General features: G+C 47.6%; 7 protein-coding genes across 7 annotated transcripts; 3 read left to right on the top strand and 4 right to left on the bottom strand.

Moving 5' to 3' along the window:
* Positions 1 to 211: 211 nt before the first annotated feature.
* Positions 212 to 1,801, bottom strand: BGW36DRAFT_401959 (putative Snf1 kinase complex beta-subunit Gal83; the record flags this gene model as incomplete). The annotated part of the gene is made up of 3 exons (XM_046218807.1): positions 212 to 259; positions 316 to 928; positions 1,044 to 1,801. The coding sequence occupies 3 exons, from the start codon at positions 1,799 to 1,801 to the stop codon at positions 212 to 214; spliced, it is 1,419 nt and encodes a 472-aa protein (XP_046065989.1).
* A 420-nt stretch (positions 1,802 to 2,221) lies between these two features.
* Positions 2,222 to 2,856, top strand: BGW36DRAFT_433637 (uncharacterized protein; the record flags this gene model as incomplete). Its single annotated transcript, XM_046221298.1, has 2 exons — positions 2,222 to 2,413; positions 2,473 to 2,856. The coding sequence occupies 2 exons, from the start codon at positions 2,222 to 2,224 to the stop codon at positions 2,854 to 2,856; spliced, it is 576 nt and encodes a 191-aa protein (XP_046065988.1).
* Positions 2,857 to 3,060: 204 nt separating this feature from the next.
* On the bottom strand, positions 3,061 to 4,264 carry BGW36DRAFT_308757 (O-sialoglycoprotein endopeptidase; the record flags this gene model as incomplete). Its single annotated transcript, XM_046212358.1, has 2 exons — positions 3,061 to 3,803; positions 3,913 to 4,264. 2 exons carry the CDS (start codon positions 4,262 to 4,264, stop codon positions 3,061 to 3,063), a joined length of 1,095 nt encoding a protein of 364 aa, XP_046065987.1.
* Positions 4,265 to 4,661: 397 nt separating this feature from the next.
* On the top strand, positions 4,662 to 6,274 carry BGW36DRAFT_365401 (SET domain protein; the record flags this gene model as incomplete). Its single annotated transcript, XM_046214650.1, has 4 exons — positions 4,662 to 4,812; positions 4,884 to 5,470; positions 5,531 to 5,758; positions 5,810 to 6,274. 4 exons carry the CDS (start codon positions 4,662 to 4,664, stop codon positions 6,272 to 6,274), a joined length of 1,431 nt encoding a protein of 476 aa, XP_046065986.1.
* Positions 6,275 to 6,626: 352 nt separating this feature from the next.
* On the bottom strand, positions 6,627 to 8,564 carry BGW36DRAFT_308097 (putative histone acetyltransferase complex component Epl1; the record flags this gene model as incomplete). The annotated part of the gene is made up of 4 exons (XM_046212305.1): positions 6,627 to 7,385; positions 7,434 to 7,730; positions 7,780 to 8,265; positions 8,406 to 8,564. 4 exons carry the CDS (start codon positions 8,562 to 8,564, stop codon positions 6,627 to 6,629), a joined length of 1,701 nt encoding a protein of 566 aa, XP_046065985.1.
* Positions 8,565 to 8,885: 321 nt separating this feature from the next.
* On the top strand, positions 8,886 to 10,215 carry BGW36DRAFT_391246 (calcineurin Ca2+-binding regulatory subunit CnaB). Its single transcript, XM_046217578.1, has 5 exons — positions 8,886 to 9,186; positions 9,251 to 9,303; positions 9,354 to 9,427; positions 9,493 to 9,827; positions 9,903 to 10,215. Exons 1-5 carry the CDS (start codon positions 9,081 to 9,083, stop codon positions 9,911 to 9,913), a joined length of 579 nt encoding a protein of 192 aa, XP_046065984.1. The 5' UTR covers positions 8,886 to 9,080; the 3' UTR covers positions 9,914 to 10,215.
* A 2,472-nt stretch (positions 10,216 to 12,687) lies between these two features.
* Positions 12,688 to 13,991, bottom strand: BGW36DRAFT_308043 (uncharacterized protein; the record flags this gene model as incomplete). Its single annotated transcript, XM_046212299.1, has 3 exons — positions 12,688 to 12,734; positions 12,797 to 13,063; positions 13,124 to 13,991. The coding sequence occupies 3 exons, from the start codon at positions 13,989 to 13,991 to the stop codon at positions 12,688 to 12,690; spliced, it is 1,182 nt and encodes a 393-aa protein (XP_046065983.1).
* Positions 13,992 to 17,348: the final 3,357 nt, after the last annotated feature.

Here is a 17,348-nt window from a genome sequence, read left to right as displayed (position 1 = left end):
CCTGTACTCAGTTCTAACCATTAGACCATTGAATCTTGGCCGGAAAAAAAAATCATGAGAATCTGGGGGTTCGAGGAATCCGCCCGCAAGATATAGGAGATAATGAAGAGAATAATTTTTGTCGTAAGCATCATGATGAAGAGCGGGGAGTTGTTGGGGTCTGTCGCATATTGACCATATGACTGTTTTGGCGATGTACGATAAGGTTCGGTTATTCTACTGCATCTGGTGTCGGTTTGTATAGAATAGTAGTGACATACTATGCATTGTTAGGAACAAGGCGGCTTCAATGGTTCAAAAATTATGATTACTTGCCTTTCGTTTGTATCGAGTAGTTACACTGGTGGCTAACACTCCGTTTTTTATGCTGCTCGTCGCAAGATGGTTCAAGACTGTGTGGTTCGGATAGTTCAAAACACTATTGTCGTCTTTCATAGGGGTCGTGCCGTTCAAAATCGACCGTCCCAAAAAGAGAGGAAGAGTTGGCGGCGTGGAGGTGTCGGCTATGACATTTGCGGCCCTTTGATACTCGGCCCCTTCATCTTCTCTGTCGATATCTACAAGGAACTGCGGAAGGGTATGACGGAAGTCGCCTACAGGGATCTCCTCCTCCGGCTCTTCCCCTTCCTCGTCTGAGGCATAAATGTTGTCTTGTGTTGACTTGCTTCTTATCGTATCGGGTAGCACCTGAGGTGGGTGGACGCCAGGGGGCACCAAGGCTTTCATAGCCCGGTCACTCTCGCGACGTGACCTCTGGCCCTGGGTTTCATCTGCAACGACTTCAATGTAATTGACAAGATGATTCGTGAAATCAACAGCGGTAGGGAGATTTTCCGACGCCCTCATGTCTCCATCAACGATGAACTTGAGATGGTGGGTTCCCGGTCGAAGATGCAAGGTGGTAGACATGATGCCCGGTTCCGTTTCACTACATCACATTAGCCTCTGCAGGAAGACCGCCGATTGTAATCATATCAGATGGTGTGGCGTGACTTTGACAAGCCGTGCTCCACGGGGAAGGATGGTATTCGACAGAAGCATACCTCTTGTGTAGCCTAAATTTCTTTTCCCAATTCACGAATGTGCCGGTCACATAGACCCGCTCTCCAGCTGCTTTCCATTCGATGATGGTTGGTACGGCTTTGCCGGGTCCGACCATGGCATATGACTGCAGCTCATCTTCTACTTCATCCTCATCTACATGGGGGTCATCTAATGAGATCGAAGCTCGAGGAACCTGGTTATCTAGGTCTTCATAAGGCACTGTGTCGGTCTGCAGGTCTACCGGAGCGATAATTGGCGAGCCCGGGGTGGCGGTTGCATCCCCAATAGGCAGAGGCAAACGAGGTGGGCGTTGAAGGTGAGACGATCCATAGTATGTGTTTAATGGATTAGCTGACGGGGCTGTTGGCGCATATCCAGCATCCCGCTTAGTAGTCGGCCGGCCGGATGTCGAAGGCACTTGTACGGGACTCGAGGTTTCGACAGCAGCCGAGGGATGATACCGGCCATCTGGTCTTCTTCCACTGGGTCTCTCTGGAAGCTCTTGGACGCGTTGAGCTGTGCTGGGCACGTTGCGCGACTGGAGACGCTGCTGCACTGGAGGCTGTCTGTGAGACGCGGACTGGCCCGTAGCGCTTTCCCTGGAAGCCGACGGGTCGGCAGCGGTTGCTTTTGTGCCGGAGAGCGCATTGATGGACCTCCGCCTGTTGACTTTTCGCTCATTGCCAGAGGAGTTGTGAGCGCCCGGTGTGGGAGTTGCCAGCTCTTCTGGCGGGCTTTTGGAGGGGTTGTTTCCCATCTGGAGCGGGGAGGGAACGCCGGTTTGCGGGGAGCACGGTTGAAAGGAGAGTTAGCGAGCCAGCAGTCGGCGCTGCTGGTCTGGGAGGGGGACCGGCAGGGGCGGCAGGGGTGACAGCAGAATAGCAGTACAGTAGCTGTGTTGTACCTTGATACCGCAGATTGCACGCCTGGAGGAGAGCGGGAAAACGACGCAGTGCAGGTGAATACTTAGGAAGGAATTATGTAGGGTGAGCAATCATCGCCGGCCGCCGATCTATGCGGGAGCCTCTTTCGCCTTGGCCCGTGCAGCTGCCAGCCCGCTTCGGGACTAGCAGCAGCCAATCCCACAACGTCACCTTATTGTTACTTCCCTGACGTCCATACTCTATTACAACATTGTTGGTGTTTTTTAGGCCTATGCTGTAGAAGAAGAGAGGCGATGGATGCCAGCGTGTGGCATGCCGTCTGGCAAGGCTTCCTGGTAGTATTGTACTACCTAACATACCCTGTTTGGCTACTCATCAACGCTCTCCGCGCGCTGTTAGGCACTCTCCTGCTGCCGTTTGTACACATGGCACAAGGCATGCTCTATCTGAGTCTTGCACCATTCAGATTATTGGCAAAGCTTCAGGTAGGACTACTCTGAAATAATTAAATATACAACTTTAGCTGACCTGCGGATTCATTTAGCCCCTGTTCCTGTTCCTAGGATGGGCGGTGTTGATTGGTGGTGCCACTGGCTTGCTGTTATTCGCAGTGTGGCATTGGGCTATTGGGGAGGATTTTCAAGCAGTGGAATCTCCCTCAATTCTCACTCGAAAGAGTAGTGAATCGTCAAAATACTCAGATTCGGAGTTTAACCTACGTTTGAACAAAGCGTATAGTAAACCAAGCGGAAGCCGGTCCCATCACGACCAGTTTGATAACACACATCATAGAATGTCAAAATTCGGCGATATCTACTCTAATTGGGCCAAATCAGCAGACTTGTCTTTTGGAAAACAAAGAGCGTTGATCTCGACCACGATATTAGAGGAAGAGGATGATAATTATGACTCTGAAGACTACGAATAATTATATACTTATCTTGATCCCTCACCAGACGGAAGGCTCGGTAATATAATTTGCTTTAACGACAATATTCTGTCTATTCTACTAAATATATAACAGAGAACTTGAAATAGATCTCGCAAATGTACATATGTACCCGCCGCACTCAAAATTCCAAAACACCGGTTATGCATTCAAGGGGGTGCAATAGAGGCCCTCCTTTACTATTCAATCTCTCCAAGTGACAAACACATCATCTGTCCGGAATCTTTGAGTGCACGTCGCGTCCTCGAGTTCCGTTCTGAAACCCTGCTTATAGGCCATCAGGCCTGCCTGGGCAATCATAATACCGTTATCAATACTATAGCGTTCGTCCGTGGCGAATACGTTGCCGCCTCGATCGCGCGCCATAATGCCCATCATTTCCTGCAATCGCTCATTGCTCGCAACGCCGCCAACAATAAGGACGTCTTTGGAACCAACGTGCGCCATGGCCCGCTCTGTAATCTCGACCAGCATAGCATATATAGTCTCCTGTAACGAGAAACATAAATCTGCCTGAGTAATTTTGCTTTTGCCATTAGACTGGCTGTTACCATCCAAGTCGTTTTGGGCAGCATCATCGCAAGCACCCCCTGAGACTCCGTTCAATCCTAAGGAATTTGCCAGGGTTTCTATATGTCCTAAGATACCTGAAAAGGAGCAGTCCATGCCTTTGACAGCATACGGTATTTCTACTAACTGCGCACCTTTTTTGGCGAGTTGTTCGATATTGTATCCCGGCGCAGGATCGTTGGATATACCTAGTACCCGGGCAAATCGATCTAAACAGTTTCCAACCGCGATATCAAGTGTCTCTCCAAATATGCGATAGCGGTGAGAGCTATACGCTATGACTTGTGTATTGCCACCAGAGACATATAGAACAATAGGATTAGACGCACCAGTTACTTGGCGCCCCATTTCAATATCTGTGTATATGTAAGCTTTTCTTTTCTTCTTCGAATATTCTATCCTTGAGGTTGCACTCTTCGAGGATGTGCAAAAGAAATAAAGATTCATAATAAAGAATAAACATACGTCCAACACAGTGATTTACACCAACCAAAGGTTTCCCCCAAAGAAGACTTAACATACGTGCTCCAACGGCGACGCTCTGAAGAGGGCCGCCCATGCCAGGTCCTTTGGTGTAGCAAATACAGTCGACATCTTCCACCCGCACGCCGGAATCTTTGAGGCTCTGCTTGACGAGTTTGACAAACCACGCACGGTGGTGCTGTGCCGTGTCCTTTGGTAAAAAGCCTTCACCCGGTGGAGGCACATAAGTGTGCCTGATATTCGACAGAATCTGGGCGGGGCTGCCATCTTTCGGGTGCAGCATGATGCCCACGCCGAGCTTGTTGGCGGACCCCTCTAGGCCGATAGCAATCATAGTGCTAGTATGACTAGGAGAGTAATTATTTCCGAGAAAGTCGCAAAGTCTGGAGTGCAAATGAATTCTGCGTGATGGGCGAGTAATGAGAGAGGGGAGAAGCTAATGCTTTTTCTGCCGTTTGTGACTTTATCTCCGGGCTTATCGATTGGTCGCTGGCGCACGCTTCCCACGAAAAAGGACGGCAGATCCGCCGGCACTGGCATTTATCCGAAGCGAGCACAGACTATACACAGAACGCCAGTAATTCCCCCAGCCAGGAATATTTTCTACCCCTCTGCGTGTGTCACGAGGTCTTGCAGTACTGTGGTGCCATCTGCTGTCCTTTCCTCTTATACTCGGGGAAGGAATATCACTGCCGATTCGCTCTGCTGCAGTCTCCTCCTCCGTCCCCGCCATGTCGACTAGAAGCCATTTCTCAGATGCTGACAGCTTCCAATATCAGAGCGACCAATTTAGCGAATGGCTCACACAACAGCCTGGCGTGACGGTCAGTCCTAAGATCTGGATCTCAGATCTCAGGTCTCATGGATCTGGCAGAGGCGTTGGTGAATTTTTCTTGCATCGACTTGTAAATAGATTTATGTTTTTGGAAATGACTAACCCATCTCGTTCCTAGTCGCCAACACCGACATCGAGGAGGGAGAAGAGTTATTCTGCATCCCGCGAGACATACTCTTAACCGTTCAGAACTCGCGTCTTAATAAACACATCCCCCAAGAGCTAGCAGAACTCGGACCATGGCTCTCGCTAATTCTAGTGATGATCCACGAGTACCTGCTAGGCGATCAGTCGCCCTGGAAACAATACTTTCAGGTCCTCCCAACAAGCTTTGACACATTGATGTTCTGGACCGATGAAGAACTCTCTCATCTCCAAGCTAGTGCTATTGTTGATAAAATCGGCAAGCAAGAAGCAGACCAGTCAATCCTCGAGACCGTACTCCCAATCGTCTATTCCAACCCCCACCTCTTCCCACCCGCCTCAGGGGTTGCATCTTACAACGACAATGCAGGTGCCCACTCACTACTCAAACTGGCACATAGAATGGGGTCGTTGATCATGGCGTATGCCTTTGATATTGAAAAGGGCGAGGATGAAGAGGGTGATGGACAGGATGGATACCTCACTGATGACGAGGAACAACTGCCAAAGGGCATGGTACCGTTGGCAGATCTTCTCAATGCTAATGCGGACAGGAATAACGTAAGATACCCCTTCTCCCTATATTTTCCCTTGCATAGAATGTTCCCTAACTATTTGCAGGCACGGCTTTTTCAAGAAGAGAAATCACTCGTTATGAGAACCATCAAGCCTGTCAAAGCCGGGGATGAGCTGTTCAATGATTATGGTGAGATACCACGAGCGGATCTCTTGAGAAGATATGGGTACATCACCGACAATTATGCTCAATATGATGTTGTCGAACTGCCTCTGACCCTGATATGCGATGCTGCTGGGTTTGAGGATGTCGAAAGCAAACCATATCCTCAGGTAGGTCATACTTATATAGTTCATGTTCTGATATACTAACGTCAATCATAGCTTGAATTCCTTGAAAACTTCGAGATCCTCGAAGATGGCTTCTGCATTCCACGTCCGCTGCCAGATGAGTCGTCGCTACTAGACATTCTACCAGATGAGCTCCTCATTCTCGTCAAAGTCTTGACTCTTAGCGCGGAAGAATTGCAGCAGCGACAATCAAAAAATAAGCCCCCGAAACCGGCTCTAGATAATCAAGAAGCACAAATTCTGCTTGATGCTGTGCGTGCCAAATTATCTCAATACGCAACTACACTTGAGCAGGACTACCAGATACTTCGAGATTTGCCTTCTACTAGCTTAGAAAGCTCTGCATGCCGTCACAAAATGGCCGTGAAAGTCCGTGCCGGAGAAAAGGAGATATTAAAACAACTCTCATCGATGCTTGCAGACTTCGTTTCGAGTGGAAGCAACAAGCGTTCCGCAGAGGATAGTCTTCATGGACTACAAAAGAAAGGGAAGAATTAATCTTCAAGCAGCTGTCGGGTCTATTCTATTGCTCAATGTAAGTATTTCTCTTTCTAGATTATGATCGTCCAATATGTGTGCATGAACGTTCAGATTCATTTGCTGATGTTTTCTCTAGTGGTACAAGCATCGAGTAATGCGCTATGGAATTTATGTACAAATTATCAAAACATGATATCCGAAATAGTACAACAAACAACTCGAAGAGATGATTTGTTGTGCCAGTTTCGGAGAATAGAATATATCTCGATGTGGAGAGAGAGAAGGGAATCAGTAAAGGCCAAAAGGGGATATAATGACACACGCTCAAACAGAACCGACGCCGACCATGCAAGAGGATATTGTTCAATCATTAAGCAGCAGGGCTTGCTGTGACAGCCCCGGGCCCAGGATTGGAGCCTTGTGTCCCGTTGCGCTCTCCCATCAATTGCCGGGCTGCATGGGCCGCTTGCGCTTGCGCCTGGACTTGAGCTGCTTGAGCTGCTTGAGCTGCTTGGGTGGCCATATCACGAGCTTTGGCTGCCATGACGACGCGATGTTGCATGACTCGCACGTCGTACTTGTCACGCACAAACACCATATCGTCATCATCGTCATCATTATCATACTTGAACCGATCCGAGGCGAGAGGGTCAATGTCTAGTTTATTTCGAGCCGCCAAATTCCGGCGATCAATCATGACGCGACCGCCTCGGCCTATACGCCGTCTGAAAGAAGGTATCTTATTGGTATCGTCGTCCACATTCATTGCCGCGAATTGCTCGCGGAAATATGGATGCATGGTATCTACAGCATTCTCATTCACATCTGAGTCTGACGATGGCGGAGTCGGCAGTTGAGTTGTAATAGCTGGGCGGAATGCGGCCTCGAAAGTTCGCTTTGGAGATGTACTCAATGGAGCCGTCGTCAGATCCACATATCCCTCGTTCCACTTGATATGTTTCTGCAAGTTCTGCTTGATATCGCGCAAGATCTCGTTTTCCTTATCAGCTTGCACCTCCTCCAACAATTGCAAGTCTTCGGCAGCCGGGCCGCCAGGTCGCTGAGAGACGCGGAGCTGTGGCGCGACAGGTCGTTGGATACTGGGAACTTCGATTTGCTTCTTCTTGGGCTGAACAATGTCAGTAACGTCGCCAAAAGTGCTGGTTAGAGGTCCTACCTTTTGATTGATGAGGTCTTCATCGTCGTCCTTGATGCCAAGCTTACGCTTCATATCCTTGACTTGGGCTCGTTGTTGGAAGACTTGCTTTTCGATGATAAGCATCTCTTTCCTGGCCAGTTCACGCTGTCGCACGAATGCGACCAGCTGGCGCGCTTCCTCCAGCTCTTTACGCAGTCTACGCAGCTTCTCGGCGCTCTGCGCATCTCTACCACGCGTCTTGCGAATCTGTCGAACCTCACGTCGGCGGAAACATACATATGGATCTCCATCGTCGGTTTCTTGGCCCGTTTCAAACTGCGGTCATTAGCATTATAGCTTTGAACATGATCGGACATTTTCTTACCTTGAGCGCTAGCTGTAATGGATGGTTGCCAGCTTCTACTCTTCGCGACTTCCAATGATCATATATATCCTTGGCGAACCTTTTTATATGTTCGTCTACGGCGGCATCGAAAGACTCCTCGATCTCTTCAAAGGAAAGCACAGGCGCATTGTCCACAGATGCGAATGGTTGTTTGGTTTGCGCAGTCTCTTCGAAGAAATACATCACTTCTTCGAACTGATCTTCAGTGCATCGAGGAGCAGAAGGGTCCTTCTTTTCGTTCCAGATCTTAAGGAAAACGTCATCTTCTTCGACCATGTTATATGGGCATCCGCAACAGTCCTCCACAGTCGAGGAGAACCTAATGTATGTCGCGGGCTGAGAGAAAGTAGGGGGATATAGCTCGTCATATCGAATGGTACTAAGGACGGTCTCCGGCGTGGGGATATTCGCCTCGCTGACTTTACCAAGGGCAACAGCATTTATGGCAGCTTGGAGATGGACTTCCTACAAAGAGAATAGAAAAAACACGGTTTAGCAGGTGTACTTCATCGGCGCATCGCTGGGGGTATGAATGGATGCAAATTCTGATATACAATCACGTGATCTATCGTGCATATGTGCTAGTGAAAGGGGGTGGTACGTACCGATTCTTCGGCCTTTTCGACACCAGTCTCGACTTGTTGGAGAGCGCCGGAGACATCTTCGTCGATATAATCGATTTGATCCTCCCGGACGATGGGGATGGACGCCTTGGAGGTGAGCTTCTTGGGGCGCGTCCTCCCCAGACCCCCGTACCTAGTCATCCGATTTTGAGGACGCGATGAGGGCGGTGACCATGGGAGAGGGGGGCTAAAATTAGTATTAAACGATAGCCTAGGTCATGTAATATACCGTAGTCGTATTTTCGTGATGGAAATCGATGGAGGGCAGGAGATAATGACGCTTGAAGTTCGGGAGTCGCACAGCGGTTTGTTGAGTTGACGTTGCCATCTCACGCCCTTGCCACCTATTTTGGCCGGGTGCACGGCCTCAGGGGTTCGCTTGGCTATCCCAATGCCGTTAGTGCGGGGACTCCGATATCAAGTTCTGTCTTCCGTCTCTCTCTGGCTTGGCGCATCCGTCCTAGTGCTGGACTCCCGCGCGACCATCTGCTATCTCCCAAACTCTCCAATCACTCACTACAACCACTCTCTAGCTTGACAAGAACAACTGTGAATTTTATTTTCTCTGCTACTGTTTATACTGTACAGATACGTTTAGGCTAGCAAACACGAAACCTCCCGCCGAACAGCCAACCCGGCTGTCTGACAGAATCAAGAATGGAACAACATGAACCCAACAACGCCGCGTTATATAACACTCGGAGACGACAAGGGTCTATTGGAGGCAACCAGGTTCTCGATAGCATCATCTCCGCATCGAATTGTGAGACAGCCGGACCTCTATAACGCCGTGTCTATAGATCTTGATGCTGACAAGCCGTGTACAGTTGACCGAGATGAGGTCGATCGCCTGCGCAAGCGATTTATGAAGTTGGATAAAGTGAGATCACAGAACCGTTTTCGGGAAGAAAAGAAAACTAACTTTGAAAGGACAACTCGGGGACTATCGAACGAGAAGAATTTCTGTCGCTTCCTCAGGTCTCTTCGAATCCTCTTGCCACACGGTATTGCTACTTGACATGCACATATCCCCACAAGCACACCGAACTTACTTTTTGTGTGTGTATAGAATGATCGCAATTTTCGATGAAGACGGCGGCGGAGACGTTGATTTCCAAGAATTCGTCTCCGGATTATCGGCATTTAGTTCCAAGGGCAACAAAGAAGAAAAGCTGCATTTCGCATTCAAAGTCTATGACATCGACCGCGACGGATACATTTCGAATGGAGAGTTGTTCATTGTGTTGAAGATGATGGTGGGCAGCAATCTGAAGGACGTGCAGTTGCAGCAGATCGTCGATAAGACCATCATGGAGGCCGACAAGGATCAGGACGGCAAGATCAGTTTTGCCGAGTTCAAGGACATGGTGGAAAATACCGATATAAGCATGAGCATGACATTGAGTAAGTTCTTTCTTCCTCTTGTGAAACAGAGGGTTGGAAATAGAGGGTTTGATGGTGATGACTAACGCGGTTTAGATCAAATATAAATGCACATACTATTCTTGCCGTTTATGATGTATCGGCTGTTATGAGTTATGATGAGTTTGAAGGCATTCGTACTATTAATGACGTACTTCCATGCACAAGACCGGCGTATTATCAAGTCTGTAGCACGCTTGATTGATGAAATCAATATATGCTAAGCAAATTCTATTGTGCAATCTGACTTATAACGTAATCGTTCTGGCTAGTATACGTATACATGTATTGTCGTGGGTGAGATATACTGAATCTGACTGTCTAGCTTGGAATTCTGTCGTAGGATAGCTATGACACCGTTATTAACAATAAATCCTTTACTACTAATCATAAAATGCCCTAGTATATATGGAGAAGGACTAACGAACAGATTCGATGAATAGTGAGTCATGTCTAAATAATGTAATAGTTAGGTACCAACTCTCCAAAAGCTCTATAATCGCGTTCTTTGTACTAGGCGGCAACAGCGGCTTGCATCTTACACAGTGGGGCTTAACCTAACCCGAGTCCTCGATTAGGTTGCATGGCATTAGCCTGGGATGATGACAGGCGGGCCCTAGATGATATCAAGTCAGTATCAAGATGTGGCTGTGTATTGATATTCGTGATATACACTTCCGAATCAGGCTAATTGGGTACAGCTATTTCTGTAATACTCCAGAGGACGATCCCAAAAATTGGGTTAGCACTCCCTCCTTTCGTCTTAGCAGTGCAGTACAGTATTACATATTAATTAGTTAAGTTCAGTAAAGCCTCTATCAGGCGATCACATCGCAAGATAAAATACATTTATATATATATATATACCAACTGCTGTATTACTAGCGTAGCGATCACTAACTTCGGTTCCCTTTTCGACTAACCAACAAAATCTTCCGTCGCTCTTTATCCAGGAGACGAATACCGAGTCTATTATTATGTAAAGAGTAACTACTAAAAGTAGAGTGAATTCGTTCCGAATTAATGGAACTCGCTGGTAGTGGTTGCGGCAAGCGGGAAGCCAGACTAGTTTGCTCCACTGCGGCCGGGCTATGCGCGAGTTATTTGCTGCATGCTGTGAGACTACTGCAGCCGTCAGTCAGTCACTTAAGTTTGTTACTCTATTTGGCGCTTAGTCTTGACTTTCAGCTCTCCGTAGCAACTAGTATTAGGCTAGCTGCATCCAATACTAGGACGCTGGGACGGAGTCGAATATTCAAAAATTGTTTGAGAGTATGTATAATCCTAGGCGTACTCGGATTCGACTAAACGGACACTAGGAAATGTCTGAATACACAATAATAGTAGGTATGTACGAGTCAGGCCTGATGGGCCCGACAATCCGGGTCAGCTCCACAATTTGATATGCGCCAATCTGGTAACTTCGGCGGGAGCGGGAAACTATAGTTAGGTTCCATCCCAACCCATTATTTGGTACGACTACGTATGTACGTACTCGTATTCCGCCTTCACGTCACCCTAGCCTATAAGACTGTATTCCATGTATTGTAATTATAATACAAGGATTGGCTATCTGCCTAGACCGAGGAGGACTCCGTAGAGGGAAGGAGTATATAATCCCGAATCATACAGTCCCCCGCCTTACTTTGCGCCCCGGCAAGGCGACAGGAATATTCAATATTGGCGTGTTAATTAGAAAGCAGACAAGGAGTGAAGATCATTGGGCTATTATTCGCTCGGCTGGTATTACCAGTTCTAGATGGCGATGGTTATTGGCTGGTTCGTTCCTAATTTTATGACCCCTAATTTTATGACCCTTAACTCCCCACCCCTTCCTGGCTGCGGCCGAGTGTGCCATAAGTTGTTAATACAAGAATTAATTAACTACCTCTTGGGCTGATTGGTTGCACTACCAGGTACGGTTGCAATGTGACAATGACAATGACGCGCACTGGACTACTACTGTAACAGAATTGGTTGACTCAATTTGTTCGTCCATTTATACGCTTGCCTTGTCGCGTTTCATGTTTCATCTGCGCAGTGTAACGTGATGCCTAGCCTTAGGAAACCATCAGAATCACCACATCATAACACCTTCTTGAGTTATGAATAATAATCACCAGATCGACGCTTAACCACGCTAACCGCCTGTGCCAGGCAAGCCAAGAAATCAAAGACCAAAACAGAGTGTCAGAATGAGGGGGTAATCTATAATGTCCACTTTCGGGTACTGCTCACCTCGAACGGGAAAGACCTCCAATTTTGGCTTTTGATCCACATGGCTGATCCGCAATACATGTACACATAATACTATAAACGCGAGAATAGTAAAATCGAATAATGTGATTATCAAGACTCGGTGCTGGGCCGTTGGGTGGCGTTAACCACCTGCGTAATGTCTGTTTTTGGTCTTAATCTTTTGTATTAGATGTATTCAGTTGATTTATCTCCTCACTTCCATCCTAGCTTGTCTAGCTATGGTTCAATGCCAGTTAGTGTTATCTATTCGTATAATACAAGTATCAGAGTTTATCATGATCCCCTCCCAAAGAAGTCGAAGAAAGAAAAGAAATAGGTATCCCGCATGCTGGTAACATCATCCGTCATTGTGTATCTATGTATCAAGTCCCCGCCCAGTGTAGATCGCCGTAAAAGGAAATAAAAAGAAACAAAAAGAAACATGTTTTCCGTTTTCTGCGCCATACGCCTCCTAACCACCAGTGTTCCATAAATTGTACACATAATTCCCGTTCTTTTGGGGGTGTCTGATTTTCTTTTCGGTCACTTTTCGATCGGCTGTTCGCGGAGTAATGAATTTGTCAACAGCGCGTACTTGTACGGGCTAGGCTGGTCGCGAGTCGCTGAGTAGATCGAGACATTGGCCTAAGACTAAAACACAGATCACGTCACTAATTAGTAAAATACTATAGTTCTTGATGAGCCTTTCTTACCACTAAGAATCTCCTCCTCCCACAGGCCAAGCTGGTAATCCACCAGTCCATGGGGCTCCAGCTTGTCACACAGTTTGATCAACGCCTGGCCCATATGCTCCATTATCTCGATCGTCAACATAGCCGCTGTATTCTGCGCACGCCCTGATTCGAGCACGGCGAGAGTGAGATCTTTCTGTTTTTGGCAGAGGGTAAGCCAACAGAGGTTCAGATTATTCCATAGTCGTGAGTGTTCTGCAAGACTATCGGCCTCGTCTCGAAAGAGACCTAATCAGAAACAAGAGGTTAGCCCGAATCTCCGTTTCTTGAAAGGTTAGATTTGCTCACCCAAATCTCGCCCATTACCCACCAGCCACTCTGAGAGTTCCAGTAGTAAACCGCTTGCATCCACCAGCCGCCCTGCTCGTGTGTAGTCAAATGTAGTGATTAGAGCCTGCTGGTACCATCTGTAGGAGTTACTCAGACTCCCTGCATCCTGAGCAGTGTCTCGTTGCTGTAGATCATCAATAGGGCCAATCGTATGATAACCAGTCATCGTATCTGGATAGGCGGCCGCCGTAGATCGATGCTGAGGGCTCTCCTGATGATACCCCTGTGAAGTTAAATATTGAGGGACGACCCCAGTCTCAGTAGACCCCGCGTGCACTACGGGTGAAAGATATTGTGGAACGCCAAACTGCGCCGACATAGACCCTACAGACTCTGTATGACGGGGCTGGAATGAGTCTGGAAGCGAGATGGGATAAGGCACATGTGACGGACCTGCCTGGCCAAGACCGTAGACCAGCCCGGGATCATACGAAACTTGTTGCTGCTGCTGCTGTCGATACATGGGATAGTCGACATGCGGGGGAGAATATTGCTGTCTCACCGAATCCGGCGACATGGGTGACTGGAATTGCATTGCCACGTTTTGCATGGCCTCTACCGGCAGTCCTTGGCTATGGGCTGGCTGGGCTACTGGGTAGGCATATGCCGCGTAGTCAGGCAGATGAGCGACTCTCTGCCCATGCGCTGGGGGTGGCATGTGCTCTCTGCGTGTGAATCGAGCGGTGGATCGAGCCGTTGGGCGTCGAGAGTGCTCTGCTGACTGGCGAGGAGGCATTTGTTGTTGCACGAGGCGCCGTGATAGACCAAGTCTAGACGGGACTGTCGAAGGGTCATACTGCTTTGTCGCATGGTCTTCGCCATCCATTCCACCCTGATAGTCCAACAACCCGCCTCGCAACGAATCGAATGTTCCGTTTCGATGCGCTGGAGGCGAGAAGGGAGGGCTTGGATACAGGTCCAGGGTTTCGGTTTGTGATCGTGTTGATATGCGTAAGTACAAAGAATAGCTAGTGGTTCCTGCCTTGAAATTTTTTTTTTGTACTCGCCTTCTACTGCCAAGCCTTGGTCAGCGAGGAGTATATCTGATAGCACAATTTGGCGACTGAGTTCAGCATAAGTCGACAAATGAGATATACCTAAGGAGCAGACCAGTCCACACCGTATCCTGAGGGCAAGAGTATAGGCAGAAACAACAATTCTTGCAGGGAACTCAGATCCGGCGACGAGCTCCAAACGTAACACCGCGTTGCTAACTATCCGCTTTTGGGGAAGGTGGGTAGGCTCATCCTAGTCGCCAGCGACCACAAGATCAGGAGTTGTTGTTTTTGAAGATCTAGAAGTGAAATTCTGTGTAGACGTGATAAAGAAGTGTGTGGGCTGTGTACGCTTTATAGCAGTTGAAGGCGGTATGTCGTTTATGGACTGAAATGGCCGGTGTTTGCAAATGAGGCGACCAGAAAAAGTATTGCCAGAATGCCAGAACCACTCCGGGCCTGCTAACGACAAATCTCCCACAAGTCAAAAAACTGGTGAAACCGTTCTATCCAGGTGTTTCACACTCATACACTGAAACTGCCGAAGCGATCAGTCAGGCTTAGATAAATAGTGCCTGACTATGACAGGAACGTGGCGCCAAAAAGGGAAAAAGATACAGGCTAGTCAAGACCACGCAAGGACCAACAAGGACTTCGCACTGCTGAGCCAAGAGAAGGCTGAAGACGCGGTGGTTTAGCCTGGAGCTGAAAGATGGTTGATTTCCGGTGCCTTAGCTAGTTCTGTTGCTGTTGTTGCTTGCAGCGAGTTACTTGTTTGGGTAGGGTTAGGTAGGGTTAGGCAGGGTCTGTCTTCCAATAGCAGCCACACATAGATAAAGTCTGGTGGCAAATAGCCAGACTATACAGTGCACAGCCGGCGGCGTCTGAATAAGATGTGTTATTATTATCGCAGTGGATCTTACTGTACATGTATATATGTATACAGCATGTGAGGCTGCGAGCGAACCGGAGAGGAAGATGTTTTCTATTCCCAGGCAGCGATAATCACTAGAGACTAGAGAGTAAGTAGTAAAATGAGGCGAGCAAACGCGTTTATAGCATTAACTGATTCTATTAACTCTGCTTTATAATTCCTTCGCATTATTGTTCGGGCCCACTGTACATCTACAGGGGGATCTGTGTCGGTTTTCAGCGGAGATACGGTAGTTGACGGTTACGCATGTTACTCCCTGAAAAAAAAAAAAAAAGAAAGCATACAGCGTTGTGACAATAATAGAAGGACTAACTTAGTACTCCAATATCCAGTATACTTACTATTTACTTACGGTACGAGCATTACGATTGTACTGTGCTGTGGGTCAACTAACACTTAGCCGTATTCTCGCTGTATTAATATTCAGTATTGAATCCTGTAATCATAAATCTGCGCTAAATCCGCTAACGAGTCTGGCTGAAGGAAAGGAAAGCCAAAAGACAATAATAATTCCCATTTTTATTCAATCCTATTTCGAGCTGACGGACTCAGCAGTCGTCCAGTCTGGTTGGGCGCCAACGTTGGACAAACACTGCGTTTCGTCCGGATGCCGTTGCCGTCGGGTCCGATCACAATTTTCCGACTCGTTGGACTGCGTTTGTCTTTTACTATCGTGTTGTGATGTTGGACACATCCGAGGCCAGCCTCGTTGGAAATAGTCAGTTGTTCAGAGGAAGGAAAGATAGTATCGTCAAACGCATTGGCTTAGTTCTCGGGGACCTGCAGCCTGCATCAGCAGCAGCGTTCCGAGCCCTGCAGTGCCCATTCGGTGCCGATCATGGCGATGTTTTTGGGATAGCTATTCCCGATGTGTCGGGCAGCAGTATAATAATATTATTATTATGTTATATATTATTATAGATGATGCTCGTTTAGTCTGAAATTGTCATCGATATCGTAAAAACCTAATTGTGAGCGGGTTGTCTCCGGCCCTGAAAAGGACACGAGTCGAGATGAAAAATTAGATCGGACCTTGATAATGTCCACCTGGTATCTACAAGACCATATTTTCGACTTTTCTGGATGTTCCACATTTAGCGACCGGTTTTATTAGGCAGACAGCCACTGTTCTGCTCCTTAGCTTAGGGCAGCGCCTAATTGGTCTTGCTATATCTACACATTCGCGCCCCGGCAGCATCGTGTTCGGGCGCTAGAAGGGAGATCGTTCTTATAGAGTGGCTGCATAGTTGCAAACCAGACAGAACTGGTTTCAGCTATGAAAAGAATGCTACTATCGCCTGCTACTCTAGCTGATCCGCCCAGAGTGCAAACTTCAGCTGTGGAAATATTCGAGACAGAGTATGTTAAATGTTTCAACTCAACAATCCTAGTGTATATGCGTAGTAATTACTGGATGTGTTTCCTGCACTGCCCTTATGACGTGCGTCAGCTAAGTGCGTTACAGATGGGTGGGGGGAGCAATCCTGAGGCGTAACAGGTCGGATATAGTAATAAATGAGTAAGCAGGGCTGTTTGGGCTTTAGAACGGGTCTGGAACTGTGTCTGCTAGAGCTGGTATTAGCCCAACCGGACAATTATGTATTGGGCTGCTACATACTTATGTAGATCTAGTATACTTCTTATGTCTGCAGAGGTATCAAAGTATCGATCTCAATTGGCGCTGTCTAGGTGCCTGACAAGAGAATAATGTGCTGCAAATTAACCTCTCGACGGCACTTTAAATGTACTTCTCCTAGGTACCGAGTGAATAATTACTATTATCGTGGCTGACAAAATCCAAAAGCCAACTGACTTCTACCTCTCCTAGCCATATCTTCTCGGCATACAAGTCTAGATCACGCGGAGTGAAAAGTGAAATGAAAAAAAGCCATGTTTCGCCTTCGCTGAAATAACCTTTACTCCTGAAATTACGTTGCAGCCAAGCCTCACGGTGCTCGCCACTCGGCATAATTTAAGATTTGAACCAATATAATTGCGTTATATTATTTATTCTTACTATCATTCTTACATGGCAGTTCTATGTAAAAGTTAAACCTCTAACAAAGAACTTCTATCGGTTTTCCAGGAGCCGCTAGGTCAGGGGTTTGGTTTGGGGATGGTTAGATGCAACCAAGCCCCAACGGTAATGGCTGTTTCCGCGCCGAGCCCTAATCCACCGCACTTACTTTCCTAATCGAGAAACTGTAAGTTGGTCATACCATACCACAGCGCTAGGCGCCTTGCGCGGTTGTCG

Source organism: Talaromyces proteolyticus (genome assembly GCF_021365285.1).
Source record: "Talaromyces proteolyticus strain PMI_201 chromosome Unknown BGW36scaffold_15, whole genome shotgun sequence".
NCBI lineage: Eukaryota > Fungi > Ascomycota > Eurotiomycetes > Eurotiales > Trichocomaceae > Talaromyces > Talaromyces proteolyticus.
The sequence above is the reverse complement of the archived record's forward strand: the minus strand, read 5'-3'. Positions and strand labels throughout refer to the sequence as shown.

Coding starts and splice junctions, on each gene's coding strand:
- BGW36DRAFT_391246 (XM_046217578.1), top strand. CDS start 9,081: ATGGAACAACATGAACCCAACAACGCCGCGTTATATAACACTCGGAGA. Junction 9,304..9,353: donor GATTTATGAAGTTGGATAAA/GTGAGATCACAG, acceptor TAACTTTGAAAG/GACAACTCGGGGACTATCGA. Junction 9,428..9,492: donor TCGAATCCTCTTGCCACACG/GTATTGCTACTT, acceptor GTGTGTGTATAG/AATGATCGCAATTTTCGATG.